The 21,781-nt window shown below is 40.0% G+C and overlaps 1 protein-coding gene across 1 annotated transcript in view; it reads right to left on the bottom strand.

Annotated features, from left to right (window-relative positions):
* Nucleotides 1–21,299, bottom strand: part of akap12b (A kinase (PRKA) anchor protein 12b) — an 88,469-nt gene extending 67,170 nt beyond the window's left edge. The window contains exon 1 of the mRNA XM_057822457.1: nucleotides 21,092–21,299. Coding sequence (XP_057678440.1) covers nucleotides 21,092–21,184 — 93 coding nt within the window. The 5' untranslated portion in view covers nucleotides 21,185–21,299. The remainder of the gene's footprint in view (nucleotides 1–21,091) is intronic.
* Between the last annotated feature and the right edge of the window lie 482 nt (nucleotides 21,300–21,781).

A 21,781-nucleotide genomic window follows, 5' to 3' on the forward strand; every position in this document is an offset into this window, starting at 1 on the left:
TGGTGTGGTAAAAATGTTGGGGGCCGACCTTGGCTGACGTAGAACAATATATTTAAGCAAATTTTAGCAAGCCATTCTGTGTGTCACATTTGCTTTATTTATTTCTTTTTTTAAATTATTTTGACTCCCGGGCTCTTGTGAAATACTGCTGCTGTAAAATTAAACTAGCTTCAATTTGCTTCAATTTCTCGCTACGTATCTTCCCTGTAATCCTGTCGTACATGTCAACGTGTCTTGTTTGGTAATATCGCCTCACATTGAACTAGTGCTGCAACGATTAATCGATTAACTCGAGTATTCGATTAGAAAAAAATATTCGAATTAAATTTTGTTGCTTCGAGTATTCGTGTAATTAAAGTGCCGTTGTAATGGTGATTGACGAATTGATTAGGGTGAATACACTGCCCTCTGGTCTGCCTCTTTTCACATGGCTGAATCCAACTGCTCCCTGTTAAGACCAACGTAAGCTAAGTTTTTGTTTGAGCTAATGTTTTTAATGTATTCATAACTTAGTTTATCGGTATATTCAGTCGTTTTTTTGTGAGAATATGTGTCTGAAACATTGTAAAGAGCACTGTAAAAAAAAAACTAGCATTTTATAGCATTTAAGCTAGCCGACTTTTTCTACGTAGGTTAGCCAATTGTTATTTTGTTGGACATAGATCCTCATTTTTTAACATTTTTTTACACCCGTTTGAGGCTCAGCTCAGGTACCGTATTTTTCGGACTATAAGTCGCGTTTTTTTTCATATTTTGGCTGGGGGTGCGACTTGTACTCAGGAGCGACTTATGTGTGGAATTATTAACACATTATGATATAATTTCACATGTTATTTTGGTGTTTTGCAGTGACACTGATGGTTTTGTAAAGTTGTTAGCATGTTCTTATGCCATAGTTGTCTGAATAACTCTTTATAGCTATGGCCACGTTCGCGTTCTGCCTTTGGCAATGTATGTTCAATTGTATTATTGACTTTTTTATATTGAAATGGATGCATTTAGTTTGTGGCGCTTTCATGCCCACTTGGGAGCGCACTCGCACTTGTTTACGTGAAGAAGAGCGCTCGCACGCCAGAAGAAGACGGACAGCTACGTAGCTCTGAGTGAGTGAGTGGGCGAGTTAGCGAGAGAGAAAGACGGCTGCGAACCTACGTTCATTGTTTATGCTTTTAAAATATCTCTACAGAGGCAATGCCTGCGTGTATCATCTTTTCTGTTGTTGTTGTGTGTTTTCCACCCGCGATCGGACACTTAGAGCCAGTTGTGCGGTTGTTTTACCGGTGTGCTAATGCTAGCGAACGCATGTTAACCTGTTACGTTATTGCTGTAATAGTACCTAATTATCATTTATTTACGTTGATGCGAACCTGTTTGCTATCGAGGACCAAATTGATTCAGCAAATTATGCGGACGTCCAGCATTGTCTTTTTGGACTTCGCTGTATATAGCCAGGACCGAGCGGTAGCGTCCTGGTGAGGACAGTATATTCGCATTTCGTTGTTCATGCACTGTACACTGTACATTTATTCAGCATTTTGTTCTCTATTGTGTTTTTATATTAAATTGCCTTTCAAGATGACATATCTGTTCTATGTGTTGGATTTTATCAAGTAAATTTCCCCCAAAAATGCGACTTATACTCCGGTGCGACTTATATATGTTTTTTTTCTCTCTTTGTTGGGCATTTTATGGCTTGTGCGACTTATACTCAGGTGCGACTTGTAGTCCGAAAAATACGGTACTCGATTATTCGAACTAACTAGTCCATCGATTAATTGACTGCTAAAATATTCGATAGCTGCAGCCCTACATTGAACGCTTTAAAAACAGCGACTGTCTCTTTGCAAATGACACAGACACAGTTGTTGCGTATTTTAGTGAAGAAATTGTCCAATTTCCACCTATCTTTGACGCGTCGGCCGTCACAGTCAACTTTCTTGTTGATTGTCGCCATTTTAGAAAATTGGGAGTAAAAGGTAACACGGGGTAATGTTGCTTAGAGTGCTGCTTCCTTTTAGTGGGTAAATGAGGAGCAGCATTTAGTGTGTAAGCTACTTCATATGCTGGTAGCAGTACTGCTGACCAATTTATTAAGTCTGTGTGCGGGCCAGATGTTATTGATTTTATGACAGAGGCTGGGGGCCAGATAAAATTTGACCACAGGTCGCATTTGGCCCCCGGGCCGGACTTTGGACATGTCTGTCATAAAGGTATACTTGGCTGAGTTTAGCGTTGAAGAATGTGATTGACAGTGCTCCACCTCGAACTCTTAGTGAGCCAGAAACCTTTCCAGGAGGGTGAAAGCCACTTTATAATCTCTTCCACGTTACTGTATGGTCATTTACACCTACAGGAAGTATCTCCAAATACTTTTGCCCAGATGTGTGGGAGGTTTTTGCTTCCCACGCATTACATGGGAAACACCATTTGTGATCCATATGTGCTGCTTATATGAAGCAGTGGTCGTTTCAAGCATTGGTGGTACTCGCACCATGTGCTTAAGTAGAAGAACAGATACTAGTAAAAAGCATAGGCGGAGTTTGACTTTTGAGGCAGGGGGGCACAACATGTTGATGACCCCGAAATGCAGTGTCAGCAATAAAATTACCTTAGAAGAATATTTATAATAATAAGTTGACAATGAGCGTTTTTTTGTTTCCCATCATTCTTGGGGGGAGTTCTAAATCAGGCTGCTTAGTCAATACTTTTAGCCAAGATCGTCATCCATTGAAGAGTTGTGCCAATGTAGTTACCGCAGTAAAAAATCATATCCCCTGGGCGGAGCCATATGGAGGTAGATTTGTGTCTTTATTATTCAATCAAAAAAAAAGTTGCTTCAAAAAAAAAAAAAAAAAAAAAAAAAGTTGCTGCAATCAAAATATATATTTTTCATTTAAAAAAAAAAAAAAAAGTGGCTTCAATCAAAAAAAAAATGCCAAAATAAATATCAAACTAAAAAAAATTCATGTGTCAGCTATTTTTCTTTGATTAATTTTTTTTTTTTTTCTTTTAATTGGAGTCCATTTTTTTTTTTTTTTTTTGATTGAAGATACTTTTTTGATTGAAGTAATGTTGATTTGTGTTTGGGCCAAATTTTGGCTAGGATTTTATTATTCAATCAAAAAATAAGTTGCTTCAAAAAAATGTATACTTTCAAAAAGAAAAATCACTTAAATCAAAAAAAGAGTTTCAATCATAGAAAGCATTTTTGAATGCAAAAAAATATTTGAGATTGAAAGAATTGCATTTGAACACTTAAATTATTCATTGAAAAAGTTTTCTTTGATTAAAGCAATCCTTTTTGTGTTTGAGCCATATTATCAGTAGGACATTTTATTCCAAATTATTCAATCCCAAAAAAGAGTTGCTTACATAAAAAAAAAAATAATAATAATAAATTAAAAAAAAAAATCAAAGAAAAAAATCATCTGAAAAATAAAATTGCCCTCCGCTATTTTTTAAAAATTATATGCAAAGCAAATGACCGTCTAAGGTGCTAGTCACATGATCTGTTTGAAAAATAATTTTGACCCATTATAAAAATATACATTTTTTTGTTTATTTCATACATTTTTTTTGCAGTTTTATTGCTTTACACCTTTTATATATAAAGGAAAGTCAATTACATGCAATGACACTTTCGGCCACCGGGGGGGGAGGGGGGGCACCCTTAAAATCCGCTTATGGTAAAAATTAGGGAAAAAAAGAAGTACGAATTCAACTCCTGTCCTTAAAGTGCGTATGACACAAAAAAGCATGTTTATTTCATACTTCACGCGGTGTTATATGCTCCTGAATGAAATGGACAGCTTGGGTGTGTGTGGAAGCGATCGTTTTATATATTCAATTTTTGAATCCCGCGCCACAAAAATGAAAGAATTCAGGCTCCAGTCTCGGGTTTGGGACGAATGCCAATGTGACGTCACCTGGGTCAGCATCTCACAATACAGCATTGCTTTATAGCATGCAGATGGACTGCGGATTCAGCTGATTTTGCGGATTAATTCGTTTATTTTTCGCGTCACGCCAACCAAACGGCTGCAGGCTTTTGTAGCTGCACCAGGGAGAGGCGTGTGAGCCTTTTGGGTTTCAGAAAGTTCCTGTTCACCCCGAGATCGGCCAAGAGAAGCGTGCGACAACTGTGGGACTATTGGACTTACGAGGAAGTGAGTAAACATCGTGTTTTGTATTATGTCAAATACTGGGATCATGGCACACGTTTCAATACGGAGTTGGCTTGCATTTTATGGCTGACATTTTCCTCCTTGTCCACCGAGTATGCCACTCGGCCGACGACCAGCGGCTTGTCGCCCTCCCCCCGCCGGGAGAGTGCTATACTCGGCTTATTGCCCTGTTCGTATGCCCGGTGTTCTGTCAAATTGTCATCAGAAGTTGCCACTTTGTGTTAAAAATGGCAGCGAATACAGCAATTAAAAAGTAAACACTACAAATTTTCTTTAAATAAAGGAATATTTACTTACGTTTGATCATGGACGGACATGTAGAAAAGTTCTCCACAGACACATTCTGCCTTGTAAGCTGCACACAACAACTGCACGCCGCTCTCTCATTGTTTACCACTCTTAGGTAGTTTTGTGTGATTTTTCGCTCCGAAAAGCAAAAATAAGACTTTGGCTACGTTCATACTACAGGTCTTAATGCACGAATCCGATTTTTTCGTGTTTTTCCGACTCGAGTGAGGCATTAACTTGACGGTCTGAAAGTGACAAGTCGCATAGAACTGGACCATTTCAAATCCGATCTGGGTCACTTTCGTATGTGGTTCAAATCCGATCTGGGCCACATTTTCCCAGACTGTCACGGCGGTCTGTAGTGTCCAGTCTCTCAAATCGGAATTCATGCAGCAATTACGTCATCAAAAAGCGAGAGCGACGCTACGGTAGCGGTGCAGCTGTGCGTCATTAGCGCCTAGCTTGCCTTGAACACGGCTTTTAGGAAGGGTCGGACTTGATAACAGTCACAAAAAAAATAAAAATGGGTTGAGGATAAGCCTGAGAATCATCGGTTTTCTGCCTGGTCCATATAAGCTATATTTCAACATTGCTTACACGGCCGAGAGTCAGGGCAAACTGCCCGTATGTGTTTGTGACATGCACGGACAGTGCGTGCATGCTATCGATCCATATACTTTGAATATAAGCCTAGACGGGGATTATTTATGTCTGTTATTTGTGTCCTCTTTTTAAAAACCAAAATATGATATTCGTGGAATGACGGATGACAGCCAGCATGTGTGGTCGTTTGTTTTGATACTTCTGCGCATGCGGGTCGTTTTGCTCAGTGCGTGTTGGACTGCGAATTAGTGCGCATGCGTAATACTTGAATGGTCTCAATGGACAAAGGCAGTCTGAACGGACACGCCAAAAAAAACAGATATGATAAAAAATCAGATTTGTGCATTAAGACCTGTAGTATAAACCTAGCCTTTGAGACGTCAATTGGTTCGGTTTAGCATGTCGGCTAGCAGTCACGCCTACTGGTTTGTTTACTGTCTCCAAAGCTGGGGCAGACAAAAGCCAAACTCCGGTGGCATAACATATCGTTGGGAGGTGCCAAGAAGTTCAACAAAAATATACAATGTAGTTTTTATCAGGTTTCGTTAAAACTGGTTACATAGGAAATGCTAGCCAATTAGCACCGCGTTTCTGTACCGAACTCTATATGCCAGCAAAATAGGGCTGCAACTAACGATTATTTTCATAATAGAATAATCAGACGATTAATTAAACAATTGATCGTTTAATCGAATAAATGTCACTTCGTTCAATTACCTTCACAATTTACTTTGGAGTGGTTTTCGGCATGTTGTTATCAATGAACACAAAATGGATGACGTAGGCAACTAATTTATTAATCGATTTAACCGATTAGTTGTTACAGCTTTATTAAGGAGCTAGTTTAGACAGTAAGATGTCCGAAAATAATGTGAATTTGTTGTTTTCCAAAGTAAAAGCAGATTTTTGTTCATGTCCTACTGTGACTTAACAAAAATATAATGAAGAAATCAGAGAATATTTACAACTGAGAAGTTATATACAGTATATGTTAGGGTTGTTCCGATCATGTTTTTTCGCTCCCGATCCGATCCCGATCGTTTTAGTTTGATTATCTGCCGATTCCGATATTTCCCGATCTGATTTCTTTTTTTTTTTGCTCCCGATTCAATTCCAATCATTCCCGATATTTTTTCCCGATCATATACATTTTGGCAATGCATTAAGAAAAAAATGAATAAAACTCGGACAAATATATACATTCAACATACAGTACATAAGTACTGTATTTGTTTATTATGACAATAAAGCCTCAAGATGGCATTTACATAATTAACATTCTTTCTGTGAGAGGGATCCACGGATAGAAAGACTTGTGACTTTGTATATTGTGACTAAATATTGCCATCTAGTGTATTTGTTGAGCTTTCAGTAAATGATACTGTAGCCATGCCCAAATGCATGATGGGAAGTGGAACCATGACTGCGTAGTACTACCAATTGGCATATCTTCTCTGCGTTGGGAAATAACATAAGGTGGTATGAAAAAGATCAGTTGCTACCTTGCTTCCCCACATTGCTTCCCATGATATTTCTAATCGTAGGGAGAGGGATTGTAAGGCTTTAGCCAATTAAAAAAAGGCTCCAAAAGCTGCCATAATTCACTCTACTCATTTTACACTGCCTTTTATCCCTCTATATAGGTACAACGGCGCCATTACAGATTGAGCGCGACAATGCGTGAGTGGGTCGTGCAGCGCATGCATTAATTGCGTTAAATATTTTAAACGTGATACATTTTTTAAAAAATTAATTACCGCCGTTATCGGGATAAATTTGATAGCCCTACCTTAAGCCTAAACTAAAGACTCTGAATGAGTGTAACATATTATGTTTGTAACGTTAAATACAATTAGAAAACAATTTAATTAAAAAATATACAGTATATATATTTTAAAAAAGGCATGGCCGATATTTTTTTGCCGATTCCGATACTTTGAAAATGACGTGATCGGACCCGATCGGGACATCTCTAGTATATGTTATAATTTCATTAATCTCTACAGAAAAAATATTTTTCTTCTGTGGTTTTATGGCTGTTGGAAACAAAATCTGAAAGAGTACATACAGTTAGTACTCGCCGATACAGATGTCAACAACTAAATGGTTACCAGTAGCGCATGATGTCAACAAGTTCACAATTTTTCGTGACTAGTGGTAGAATCATGTATGTCGTTGTCCAACTAGTATACTAAAGTTCATGGATGTCTTATAGTCATGGAAAAATTTTACTAGTATGACAGTAATTCTACTCGTTTTGAGGTTTGAAGCTGAATTGTCTTACAAGTGAGGACAAAGAACGAACCAGTACATAGACCTAAACACGTATAGGGCACTTCATGGAAGTAGAAGGTACCAATACCTGAGTAAAAGTTCTCAGAAAAATACAGGTACATAATGTACAGAAACCTGAAAATTGTACAGTAAAGCTTGGCTCTGTTGTACTTGTTCGTCCACTTTCACTCACTTTCAACACCACTCCCCCCCGCCTCATTTTCATGGCCCAGGAGAACAACGGTGGGATTCATGTGCTCTCCTACGTGACGCCCTCTTTATTCTATCTGTCCCCTGGCCCACCCAAAACACTCCTCCAACCTCCCCGTCCTCCGCCTCACGCTGGTTCCTTCCTCTTGTTTTGGGCCGGTGCACACAGGGGGCCCTCGGGTGGGCTCGTCCCCTGTCCTGACACAGCCTCAATGGTTCCTCTGTTGGACCCCCTCCCCATCCCTGCCCGCAGAAGAGGATAATAAGAGACACGGTCGCGTCTGATCAGCCGCCCCTCATTATACAGGAACGTAGCGGGCTTTATCGACGTACATTACGTTACATAATGTCTTCTCGTGGCACTCGTATGGCCGCGCGGGTCAGCCTCATGTGCGTAATGTGGTTTCGGCAAGGGCGTAGTTTTGCATAGGGACGGTAGGGACATAACACTACCAACTTTTTAGGATGATCAAATTGTCCCCACCAACTTATAAGCAACCTTATTTGCATTATATAATGACTTCAGTTATACAGGTCATTTGGATTGTCTTCCTATATGCCGTAAGGATAGAATTGACCCTACTATTATTACGTGAATTATTTTTCATAATATTCAGACTTGCATTTACCCCTTTTCACTTGCTGAATGTGCCAGTCCATTTTTTCCCTCAAACACATGTTTGATTGGTTGATTACTTATACAACATGCTGACAACATGCCGCCTCCTCCGCCCCTTTTAAAGAGACAGCCAGCAGCACCAGCAGCCACTGTAAGCAATGTAAAAAGACGTCAATGTTGTGGAGGTGGGGAACACACCACAAGTTTTGCTGTTGAAAATCCGATCTGCATCAGAGTTAGCTTAACATTAAACTGTGGATTTGCTAACCTGAAAAACTCTGTAGGAAGCTGCTTAGAGAGAAGTGTCCTCCTGCATGTGTTTTCTCCTTAAACTGTGAGAAATGTAGTGAACCGAGGTTTACTCACTTCTCCGCAATTGTCATTTTTGTTTAATCTATGTGGCCTTAAAGCATCCTAAAGAAGCTTTCATTTTCCGTTGAGTTTGGCTGTGGTTGTGGACAAAAGCAGTAGTGTTTTATCTGAAGGAAGGCTCCATTTTTATTTATTTTCATTATTCCCTGACTAAGAAGTTTCTTCAGTTATATTTGATTAATTTATTTAGACAGACAATGTTGAGTGGTCTTCAGACAAATGTTTATATTTTTGCATTCCTGGATAGTTAACAGATGATTAACAAGTTTGTATTTATTGTGTATGTTAATTAGGGCCAGCCCAGGCCATTTGGGGGCCCTAAGCAAAATAATGCCAAGGGGACCATATTTTTGACTTACAGTGTACCGTGAAACCCATACATGCAATCCAACCCATACGTCCATATTTTGTATATTAATCGGATTTTTCGTTTCTCTGCTCCAGAAGGATAAATTCTCTTCGACATATTTGTTCATCTATTTTTCAAGCAAGTTTGAGCACCAATCATCGCAAAGCAGGTTCAACGTCACTCCCCAGGTTGCCAGATTGTAATGACAAGAAAATGGATGTTTGCATAGATAAACGGCAATGCGCGCCACATTATTCACGATGCTCTATTAACAACGTATAAAATGAGGTTGCCAGATTGGGGGCCCCCTAGTGGTCAAGGGCCCTAAGCAGCTGCACAGTCTGCGTATAGGCTGGGCTGGCCTTGATGTTAATGTAATTTATGTTCAAATATTGCAATTTAAATTTGCTAATAAAATCCAGACATTTTTGTTTTCAAAATGTTTCTTTATTAGTTTTTGAAAACAAAGGTTTGATTCGAAAGGTTTATCACCTGAACCAATACATATGAAAGTTAGCGTAAGTCAAGAAGACTTATTTTGCATTAATCATTTAGCCAACCAATTAATTAGGTTGATATTCGTGAGAAATGTTGCCATGACTCCCATTCACCCAATCAGTTTGGTCTTATTAATGTCCTGTCCCCAACAAAAAGTGTACATGCAGATTATGCTGTTTATATCGACCGTACCAATGTTGAGACCAAACCTACGCCCTTGGGTTTCGGGTATTGCTTTGTTGAATAATAGCAAAATGCCATTTTAAAGTCAAATGGCTGAGAGAACACGTACGGCATTTGATGACGTTGTGCTACAGTTCTGTACAGTTCTGCCATTATACAATGTGTACTTGCTAGGGTTGTTCCGATCATGTTTTTTTTGTACTGTATTTGTTTATTATGACAATAAATCCTCAAGATGGCATTTACATTATTAACACTCTTTCTGTGAGAGGGATCCACGGATAAAAAGACTTGTAATTCTTAAAGGATAAATGTGACTTTGTATATTGTGACTAAATATTGCCATCTAGTGTATTTGTTGAGTTTTCAGTAAATGATACTGCAGCCATTTAACTTCTGCCCAAATGCATGATGGGAAGTGCAACAATGACTGTGCGTAGGGGAACCAGTTGATATATCTTCTCTGCGTTGGGAAAGAACATAGGGTGTTAAGAAAATGATCATCTACTACCTTTCTTCCCCACATTGCCTCCCACGTTATTTTTAATTCCTAAGAGAGGTATTGTAATGCTTTAGCCACATAAAAAAGGGTTCCAAAGGCTGTCAAAATTCTCTCTACTCATTATACGCTGCCTTTCAGCGCTATCTATAGGTAAAACGGCGTCTTTATAGATTGAACGCGACAATGCGTGAGTGGGTCGTGCAGCGCATGCGCGCGGTTAACGCGATAAATTTGATAGCCCTACTTTAAGCCAAAACTATTCTGGATGAGTGTAAGACATTTTGTCTGTAACGTTAAATACAATTAGAAAACGATTTAAAAAAAAAAAAAAAAATTTAAAAAAGGCATGTCCGATATTTTTTTGCCGATTCCAATACTTTTAAAATGACATGATCGGACCCGATCGATCGGTCTTTAGTACTTGTAGTAGGATGCTGGTCAAGTTAATCCAGTACTTCTCAAATAGTGGGGCGCGCCCCCCTGGGGGGGCACAGAGCGATGCCAGGGGGGGTGCATGTGACCTCGGGGAACATGTTTTTTTTTTTTTTGGCCGTACTGGAATAAAGTGTACTTGCACATCCACTCAGTAGGTGGCAGTGGCACTCTCATTTTCAGAGTGCGCGCAGTATTTTTGAACTAAGGAAGAGCACTCAGCACACACAAACAACAGATATGAAGAGCAGTGTGCCACCGCCGTTTTCGAAAGCCATTTTCCGACCGGACTCACTCACGCAGCGACCCACTGTCTTGTCCGGTTCTCACGCCGCCGCCCGAGAAGTGCCATTTTCGGCTTGGGATCGTCACGACGACCGCCCTCACCTACGATTCTACCTCGGCCGTCGTGAATGCGCTTTTTTCGTGCCGTTTGCCTTTTAGCTTTGACTTTTAATACAGTGGGTGATGATGAAAGACCACTGTTTACTGTGTCTAAAAATAATTATAGCAGACAGCCAGAAGCCAAATCAATTAAGACGCCACTTAAAGACATTAGACCCCAATCTCATTGTTAAGCCGCTTGATTTTTTTCAGTGAAAACGTGCCGAATATTGCCAACAATCGTCCTGCTTTGTCAGTGTTATATCAGTAAACCAGTGAGCATTGTTAGCATGCTCATTGCAAAATAACTCCACACCATTGCAAAGGAGGTAAATACTGTGAGCAGCAAAAATAAAAACTGTCCTGTCCAAGGACACTTTTTCCCCCCTTTTATTCAGTTTTGTTTTTTCGGTCAAATTTTTTGGCATATTGTCCTCATGAGTGAATGTTTCTAATCAATTTTAATTTGTTATTATTTACTGATTTTATTACATTTTATTTTTCTGTATCAAATGGTCAAAAATGTACCTTGAGTGTATTTAGTTTGGATGTGAATTTTTTTTTTTTTTTTAATTCAGGCAAATTGATGCACGTCAAGTCTTCTCTGATATAAACAAAACAATGTTAATAAAGTTATACTTTATTATAAGTTGATCTATGTTACTTTATTTCTTTATTAGAAAAAAAGGACACAATGTTAGGCAGATGCGTATTTATAATAGTAATTTTATAGACAAATGATACTATTTACAGTGGCGGCAGAGAGTTTGGGGGGGCGCGAAACATTTACGTCTTCCTTGGGGGGGTGTGACAGAAAATAATTGAGAAGCACTGAGTTAATCAAACTTGTAAGGTTGTTTGAGGTGGCGGGTTATGAGGAGCGTGAGCAATGGTTAAATTCCTTTCAAGTGAGGGTGATAGTTATTGACTAGATGTCAGACACACAAACTTTGGTCATGAGACGCATCCATTCTTCAGCCAAGACAAAAGCACTTCCTTCTTACGTTCTGTCCATCTTTTTTGGTCTGTCTTCCTATTCTTGTGATCTCTTTCCCGCCTAACTTCACCCTTCTTTCACTCAATACCATGTTTTTCTACTCCCTTTGATCAACACTTCTCCCTCCTTCTTTTGATAGACTCCTTCTTTCCTTCATCCCCTCTGTGTTTTTCCCCTTTCCTCCTTCATTTAGTACCAGTTCCTTAGTTCCAGCCATCCTTCTTTCCTTTCTTCTGTCTCTCCTCCTCCTATCCTTCTCTACAACCCTTACATTTCCTTCAAATCAAACTTTTATGCTTTCTTTACTTCAATCCTTCCTTTTTACCCTTCCTCCCTCATTCAGACAGTGGACGATGCGGTACCTCATTCCCACGGTGACCAATGTCTGCTTTAATGTATTTTCTATGGTGTGTTTCAAAACAAATTTGTTGCAGTTGGACCATCTGCTAGCCTTGGCACTGGTGTAAATGCCCTTAAACCCTTTAGAGCAGGGGTCCCCAACCTTTTTTGCACCACGGACCGGTGTGATTTGGGTCTTTTTTCCACGGACCGGTGTTCTGTCAAATTTTGCACCCTTATAAAATTTTGCTCCCAAAGCTTTTGTGGCGGTGAAAAAAGCCCTCCTTTATATTCAGTTGGACTCTCGGTGTTATCCAACGGTGCTAAAAAACTATTTACATGAACATACAGTGCCCTCCATAATTATTGGCACCCCTGGTTAAGATGTGTTTTTTAGCTTCTAATAATTTTTTTAAAATTCAAATAATATGGGACCTTAAGGGAAAAAAAAGAAAAATCCAACCTTCAATACAAGTGCATTTATTCAGTTGTGAAAAAATACCACATAAAGAAATAATTATTTGACATCAAATAATGTGTGTCAACATTATTAGCACCCCTGGTGTTAATACTTTGTACTTTTGCCAACAAAACAGCACCTAATCTTCTCCTATAATGTTTCACAAGATGGGAAAAGACAGAAAGAGGGATCTTCAGCCATTCCTCTTTGCAGAATCTCTCTAAATCACCCACAGACCTGGGTCCTCTCCTTTGTACTCTCCTCTTCAGCTCACCCAGCAACAGATTTTGATTTAAAATGTCCTGGTATTTCAAAGCATTCATGATGTCATGCACCCTAACAAGGTTCCCAGGGCCTTTGGCAGCGAAACAGCCCCACAGCATCACTGACCCACCCCCATACTTCACAGTAGGTATGAGGTGCTTTTCAGCATGCGCATCTTTCATGGCACGCCAGACCCATTTAGAGTGTTTGTTGCCAAAAAGCTCAATCTTGGTCTCATCTGACCATAGCACACGGTCCCAGCTGAAGCCTGGGAGAGCCTGGGAGAACTAGATTAATATAAAATATTTTTAAAAATATATAATAAAAATAAATTACTTTGAATCCTCGAACAAATCACTCCCGAGACAATTCTTCCTGTTTGTATGCGGTACAGCTTTCATACTTTTTCAACCTAAATCCGCCGTTAGATTGCTGCGTGTGTGTGTTTGAGAATAACTCCTCTTGATGTGGGCCGTGATATTTTAGCTTAAGGTGATCATACCGTTAGAATATCATACCGGCACATGCCTGCTGGTAAGGGTGTAACGGTACATGTATTTGTATTGAAGCGTTTCGGTACGTGGTGCTCGGTTCGGAACGGAGGCATACCGAACAAGTTTCTGACGTAATGTAACCCTTACTTTTTGAGGCTGTGAGTCGATCGGGTTACAGTTTCTTTGTGTAGATTATATATACTCTGTCTTCTCTACTGTAATGAGGACCAACACGGTAGGACAGTATAACCCAGAAACGTCAACGGCGCGACAACGTGGCCGCCGCGAGAACGCAGTGAAACGCGAGCGTTAAAGTCAATCAGCCAATGCACATCAGTCGCAGTGCGGCCACATGTTAGACGTGTCCCAGAAGCGGCTCAACACGACGCACGCGAAAAGAACGGCAGAGCTTATTATTTGACGCGAGACGCTACCCTCCTCCGTCAATACTACTACCGGTTGCTAGGATCGGGCAGACCGGAAGTCACTCGTGTAAAAATACGGTGGATCCGGTTGATTTTCAAACTAATATGCAATCGTAGCCCACTTTTTGAGTCCATCAGATCTCTTGAGTGGTAGATCGGGGCACAGTTGACCAACAGGGCCCCGTGTTCAATACAAACCCTCCTACCACAACAAAACAAGTAGGAATGAATATTCACAGAGAAACTAAAGTTATACAACATAAAATATACAATATCAATGAATACTACATCACATTTGTAAAATATAAAAACATAATAAAATAAATAATAGCCCATTTAAATAAAATAAATTGAAATGAGCTAAAACACCTGTAATTAAATATAGGAATAATGTATATATATATATATATTTATATTTATATATACTCACCAGCCACTTTATTAGGTACACCTGTCCAACTGCTCGTTAACACTTAATTTCTAATCAGCCAATCACATGGCGGAAACTCAGTGCATTTAGGCATGTAGACATGGTTTAAGACAATCTCCTGCAGTTCAAACCGAGCATCAGTATGGGGAAGAAAGGATTTGAGTGACTTTGAACGTGGCATGGTTGTTGGTGCCAGAAGGACTGGTCTGAGTATTTCAGAAATTGCTGATCTACTGGGATTTTCACGCACAACCATCTCAAGGGTTTACAGAGAATGGTCCGAAAAAGAAAAAATATCCAGTGAGCGGCAGTTCTGTGGGCGGAAATTCCTTGTTGATGCCAGAGATCAGAGGAGAATGGCCAGACTGGTTCGAGCTGATAGAAAGGCAACAGTGACTCAAATAACCACCCGTTACAAGCAAGGTAGGCAGAAGAGCATCTCTGAACGCACAATATGTCGAACTTTGAGGTAGATGGGCTAGAGCAGCAGAAGACCACGCCGGGTGCCATTCCTTTCAGCTAAAAACAGGAAACTGAGGCTACAATTTGCACAAGCTCATCGAAATTGGACAATAGAAGATTGGAAAAATGTTGCCTGGTCTGATGAGTCTCGATTTCTGCTGCGACATTCGGATGGTAGGGTCAGAATTTGGCGTCAACAACATGAAAGCATGGATCCATCCTGCCTTGTATCAACGGTTCAGGCTGGTGGTGGTGGTGTAATGGTGTGTGGAATATTTTCTTGGCATTCTTTGGGCCCCTTGGTACCAACTGAGCATCGTTGGAACGCCACAGCCTACCTGAGTATTGTTGCTGACCATGTCCATCCCTTTATGACCACAATGTACCCAACTTCTGATGGCTACTTTCAGCAGGATAATGCGCCATGTCATAAAGCTGGAATCATCTCAGACTGGTTTACTGAACATGACAATGAGTTCACTGTACTCAAGTGGCCTCCACAGTCACCAGATCTCAATCCAATGCAGCATCTTTGGGATGTGGTGGAACGGGAGATTCGCATCATGGATGTGCAGCCGACAAATCTGCACCAACTGTGTGATGCCATCATGTCAATATAGACCAAAATCTCTGAGGAATGCTTCCAGCACCTTGTTGAATCTATGCCACGAAGAATTGAGGCAGTTCTGAAGGCAAAAGGGGGTCCAACCCGTTACTAGCATGGTGTACCTAATAGAGTGGCCGGTGAGTGTACATGTGCAACACGAAAATGGCGTAAATTAATGCTTAACGACATGGCGCGGTCGTTAAGTGAGAGAGCTGCGTGCAGTTGTTGTTGTGTGCAGCTAATATGGCAAACATAAATTAATATTCCTTTCTTTAAAGAAAGTTTGTCGTGTTGCTTTGGAATCGCTGCATTCGCGGACATTTTAAACGTTACACGCATGCCAAATTTGTCAGAACAAATACAGCAAATATAAAATAACAAGGGCTGTCAAAATTATCGCGTTAACGGGCGGTAATTAATTCTTTTAATTAATCACGTTAAAATATTTGACGCAATTAACGCACATGCCCCGCTCAAACAGATTAAAATGACAGCACAGTGACATGCCCACTTGTTACTTGTGTTTTTTGTCCCCCTCTGCTGGCGCTTTGGTGCGACTGAATTTATGGGTTTAAGCAAAATGAGCATTGTGTGATTATTCACATGATCAATGGTGAGCTACTAGTTTATTTTTTTGATTGAAAATTTTTACAAATTTTATTAAAACGAAAACATTAAGAGGGGTTTTATAACTTGTACTAACATTTATCCAAGAACTACAAGTCTTTCTATCCATGGATCGCTTTAATAGAATGTTAATGTTAATGCCATCTTGTTGATTTATTGTTATAATAAACAAATACAGTACTTATGTACAGAATGTTGAATGTATATATCTATCTTGTGTCTTATCTTTCCATTCCAACAATAATTTACAGAAAAATATGGCATATTTTATCGATGGTTTGAATTGCGATGAATTACGATTAATTAATTTTTAAGCTGTGATTAACTCTATTAAAAATTTTAATCGTTTGACAGCCCTAAAAATAACATTTGTTTTTAGCCCCGTCGTGTTAAGTGCAGGGAAAATACAACTCACACGCTGAATCAGTGGAAAGCCTGAGGTTGTTTCGTTGAGACTCGATGGTCCCGAGATGGGAAAGTGAGAGAAGCCCACTTCACAAAGATACGATGTTGGAAATTGTAGCACAGTTTTAAGTGGTCTCCTAGCGATGTCAGGATATTCCGAAATGACTTTAATCCAGAACCTCGGTAGTGTACGTTTAAGGTCGCCGTGATTTGCGATCTCTACAAGCTGATATTCCTGTTGCACAGACATGCTCGAATCACTCAGTTTATTCACATACGGGTCACGAACACACTCCTTCGCAGTTCGTGGGTCTTTAGTGATTGGGAAGTAGCATAGATTTTGTTTTCTTCGAGGTTGTAGGCTCATCTTCTGGCTCGTCAGGTTCCCTTTTCCCCGTAAAAAATCTGTCCAAAGACGTTAGTTTTTCAGTCATTCTTGTGTGGGGGCTAATTATTTCCGGAAACAAATGTGATGGGCGATGACCTATGTCATACGTTATTATCGACGCCAAACACACATAGATATACAAAACAAGATGTACTGCTTACAGTCCAATCAATGCATTTCTATGACGACCTCCTATCCTGTAGTTGTACAGTGCCTTGCAAAAGTATTCGGCCCCATTGAACCTTACAACCTTTCGCCACATTTCAGGCTTCAAACATAAAGATATAAAATTTTAATTTTTTGTCAAGAATCAACAACAAGTGGGACACAATCGTGAAGTGGAACAAAATTTATTGGATAATTTAAACTTTTTTAACAAATAAAAAACTGAAAAGTGGGGCGTGCAATATTATTCGGCCCCCTTGCGTTAATACTTTGTAGCGCCACCTTTTGCTCCAATTACAGCTGCAAGTCGCTTGGGGTATGTTTCTATCAGTTTTGCACACCGAGAGACTGACATTCTTGCCCATTCTTCCTTGCAAAACAGCTCGAGCTCAGTGAGGTTGGATGGAGAGTGTTTGTGAACAGCAGTCTTCAGCTCTTTCCACAGATTCTCGATTGGATTCAGGTCTGGACTTTGACTTGGCCATTCTAACACCTGGATACGTTTATTTTTGAACCATTCCATTGTAGATTTGGCTTTATGTTTTGGATCATTGTCCTGTTGGAAGATAAATCTCCGTCCCAGTCTCAGGTCTTGTGCAGATACCAACAGGTTTTCTTCCAGAATGTTCCTGTATTTGGCTGCATCCATCTTCCCGTCAATTTTAACCATCTTCCCTGTCCCTGCTGAAGAAAAGCAGGCCCAAACCATGATGCTGCCACCACCATGTTTGACAGTGGGGATGGTGTGTTCAGGGTGATGAGCTGTGTTGCTTTTACGCCAAACATATCGTTTTGCATTGTGGCCAAAAAGTTCAATTTTGGTTTCATCTGACCAGAGCACCTTCTTCCACATGTTTAGTGTGTCTCCCAGGTGGCTTGTGGCAAACTTTAAACGAGACTTTTTATGGATATCTTTGAGAAATGGCTTTCTTCTTGCCACTCTTCCATAAAGGCCAGATTTGTGCAGTGTACGACTGATTGTTGTCCTATGGACAGACTCTCCCACCTCAGCTGTAGATCTCTGCAGTTCATCCAGAGTGATCATGGGCCTCTTGGCTGCATCTCTGATCAGTTTTCACCTTGTTTGAGAAGAAATTTTGGAAGGACGGCCGGGTCTTGGTAGATTTGCAGTGGTCTGATGCTCCTTCCATTTCAATATGATGGCTTGCACAGTGCTCCTTGAGATGTTTAAAGCTTGGGAAATCTTTTTGTATCCAAATCCGGCTTAAACTTCTCCACAACAGTATCTCGGACCTGCCTGGTGTGTTCCTTGGTTTTCATAATGCGCTCTGCACTTTAAACAGAACCTTGAGACTATCACAGAGCAGGTGCATTTATACAGAGACTTTATTACACACAGGTGGATTCTATTTATCATCATCGGTCATTTAGGACAACATTGGATCATTCAGAGATCCTCACTGAACTTCTGGAGTGAGTTTGCTGCACTGAAAGTAAAGGGGCCGAATAATATTGCACGCCTCACTTTTCAGTTTTTTATTTGTTAAAAAAATTTAAATTATCCAATAAATGTTGTTCCACTTCACGATTGTGTCCCACTTGTTGTTGATTCTTGAAAAAAAAATTAAATTTCATATCTTTATGTTTGAAGCCTGAAATGTGGCGAAAGGTTGCAAGATTCAAGGGGGCCGAATACTTTTGCAAGGCACTGTATATCTAGAGTAGACAGGGATATTGGGCACTCATTCAACTCATTGGCTGCTACTGACGACACTGGACGTCCAATCTATATTGACTGGGAGGGCTAGCAGCAATCATTCCCTCTCAGTCAAAATAGATTGGACGTCTCGCGTCGTCAGTAGCAGCCATAGTGCCCTATAAAGAGCTAATGACACAAGTTTCACCACTATTGTTTGTCAGTTGACTTGTACAGCAAGAAGGCATGTGACAACGTCTTCTATTAAGTTAATGAAATGAGTATGAGCACGGAATTAGGTTTAAAAAAAGAACAATGACAATCTTGTGACGACCATGATGATTCAATCACTGACTTCAACGTGTGTGACAGGGGGTACATAACACGGAAAAACAACAACATGGCCGCTTCCGTTCAAGAGGACAAGCATGACGTGAGAGCGGAACTGGGCTCCACATCAATCATTTTGTCATCTGACCTCTCAAGGAGAAAGACAAGTGTGACTTTTTGACCTGCCGACCATATAAAAGTCAATAGACAATATGGGGAGTGAACATAGCAGGTGGCAGTGTTGGAAAATCAAGTACAAATACTCACAAAAACAATTTTGATTTAAGAAAAGACACTACTACTTTTACATAGCATCTGTGCTTCAACGTTAGCCACCACTGTAGATAAAACTGTGACATTTTGCCCCGCCACCCGTAAAAAAACCAATAGAATCCAGAATGAGTGAGAGCAGGTGGTATGAAAACAAGTCAATATTGCCAAGCGGGATCGAAGATGAGGCGTGAACAGAGCACCGCTCGGTCATTAGCGACCGCTTCCCAAATATTCCTTCGCACAACGCTGAGTAATTTACACTGGGGTTCGAGTGGTGAGTCAGAAAATAGATCACGTGTGCTGGAAGACGTCTTTGCTGTGAGGGTTATAGTTCATACAGAGCCGAATGACAATTGCTAGAGCTAAAAACAAACAGTTGCTTGATTTTTTATGAGTTTCGAAGTAAAAAAAAAAACAACTACCGTATTTTTCTGACTTTTTTCTCACCGTTTCTACCCTGTGGCTTTTCCAAGGAAGCTGCTTATTTACGGAATTTTTTGGGGGGGACAAACGAGCTTCATATTTTCTTGTTAAAAATAATAAAATTGGATAACTAGACATATTTTAAAAGGATGGCTTTCCAAATTTTGCCATGACATAGCTATCAGACGCTACGCTAGCACCGATAAAGCTGGTCAGATTTACTCAAAAACTGATTTTATAGATGAATATGATACTAAATGCTACTATAAAACAACAATTTTAAATGGATGGGCATCCACTATTTGCTATGACAAGAGAACGCGATGCTAGCTTTGATTAGCCGTTTTCAACTGGCACTCAGAGGACTATATTGCCACAGTATGCTACAACAAAGCTGCTTTATAAGGGTTAGCGCTAGCTGTTAACCGTTTAGGTAAAGTGGATTATATAATTTTGCAAATGTAGTGGCTTGTTTTTTAAAGTGAGCTTGTTTTTAAGCATTCAGACAACACATGTTGGTGATGCTGATGTGTGTTTATCTGGTTAAGAAATATATTTTTGATCACTCAAATATTTCTGGTTAACATCTCATGTATATCCAATGTTAAGATATGAACACCTGCGGCTTATAGTCAGGTACGGCATATATGTGGGGTTATTTCTAAAATTTTGGTGCGCTTTATAGTCCAGAAATAACTTGATTATACTCGAAAGAAACCTTCACATACTCCTTTAAGATGTAATACAATGGATATACTAAATTTAAAGTATTGATTTTTAAGAATCACCAACAATTGAGCCATAAAATGTACACGAAAGTGCTTTTTGGCTGACTGGAAAATTATTAATGGCGATCATTTAATATCCATCATGCCAAATGCTCCGGACTGCTATTAAAATGCCATCAATAGACATAATGTCTATTTTAATTAAGATGGCTGGCAGTGAATCAGAATGTTTCAATGCCACGGACGGCGATGGATGTCCAATCCATTTGGACTGAGAAGGGCTGGCAGTAATTTAACCATCTACCAAAACGAGGTTCACGCAAATCTATCATGAGATAATGTTTTAAGTCCAAATGGATTGGACTTCTATCACCGTCAATGGTGGCTAATAAAAAAAAAAATCTATGAATTAACATTAAAGCAATTAGGAATGTTGTTGACCCGTCTCCTTCGTTTGAGTGTTGTAATGTGACAAAGTTACTGTGTACGTTAAGAAGTAAATATAATACACAAATCCATACTATAGATTGGTGCAGCTTTACTGACTCGTGCTCTAAATCCGTTTTACGACTGCAGGAGGTCATCAATCCCAAGCATGACTCAGCAGAAAAAATTAAAAACTGCGACAAAATTCAGTCAGAAGAAGCAAAATGGATTGACGCGATACAAAAAGTATTTGAAATATGCTTTTAAAATGAAAAGAGTGAGTTGCAGCTTACCTTTGTGTCAAGGACGCTGTCGTTGTTGGCCGAAGCATCCTCCTCCTCCCCGCTCCGGGCGATGTCCTGCTGCGCTGAGCTCTCTGCTCCCATGGCCGAGCGACGGTGCTTGTGTTCCGGCTTGCCTGCGGGGATCCTGTTGATTCCCCACCCCCGTGTCCCAAAAAACCTGACTGCAAAAGGGCGAGCTGCGTGCTGAGTAACCGCACCAGAGTGTGACCTGGAGGGATGGAGAGAAAGAGAGAGAGACAACTCATTTACAGCAGCCTCCTCCTCCTTCTGCCAGAATCACATGAGGCTCCACGCCTTGCAGCATCACTGAGGTGCTGATGGAAGGCACGCACATGCACTACAGCACAATCCAATAACATGTAATACAGCACTTTGGCTTACGATATAGTAAAGAATAAGATTTCTTTTTGCAGTTATACAACTGACTTGTAGTAAAACAACAACTACTGTAATTTTCGAACTGTAAGCCACCACTTTTTTCCTTAATTTTGAATCCTGCGGTTTATTGTTCAGTGCGGCTTATTTGTTGATTTATTTGAGTTAATATGGAACACTTTATTTGACAGCGGTGTCATAAGACTGTCATATGACCGTCATAATTATGACATGGCAATATCATGGGCATTACTGAATGCTTATGATAGATGTCATTAACTCATTCACTCCCAGCCATCTTCA

This window comes from Corythoichthys intestinalis, chromosome 19 (genome assembly GCF_030265065.1).
Source record: "Corythoichthys intestinalis isolate RoL2023-P3 chromosome 19, ASM3026506v1, whole genome shotgun sequence".
Classification (NCBI taxonomy): domain Eukaryota; kingdom Metazoa; phylum Chordata; class Actinopteri; order Syngnathiformes; family Syngnathidae; genus Corythoichthys; species Corythoichthys intestinalis.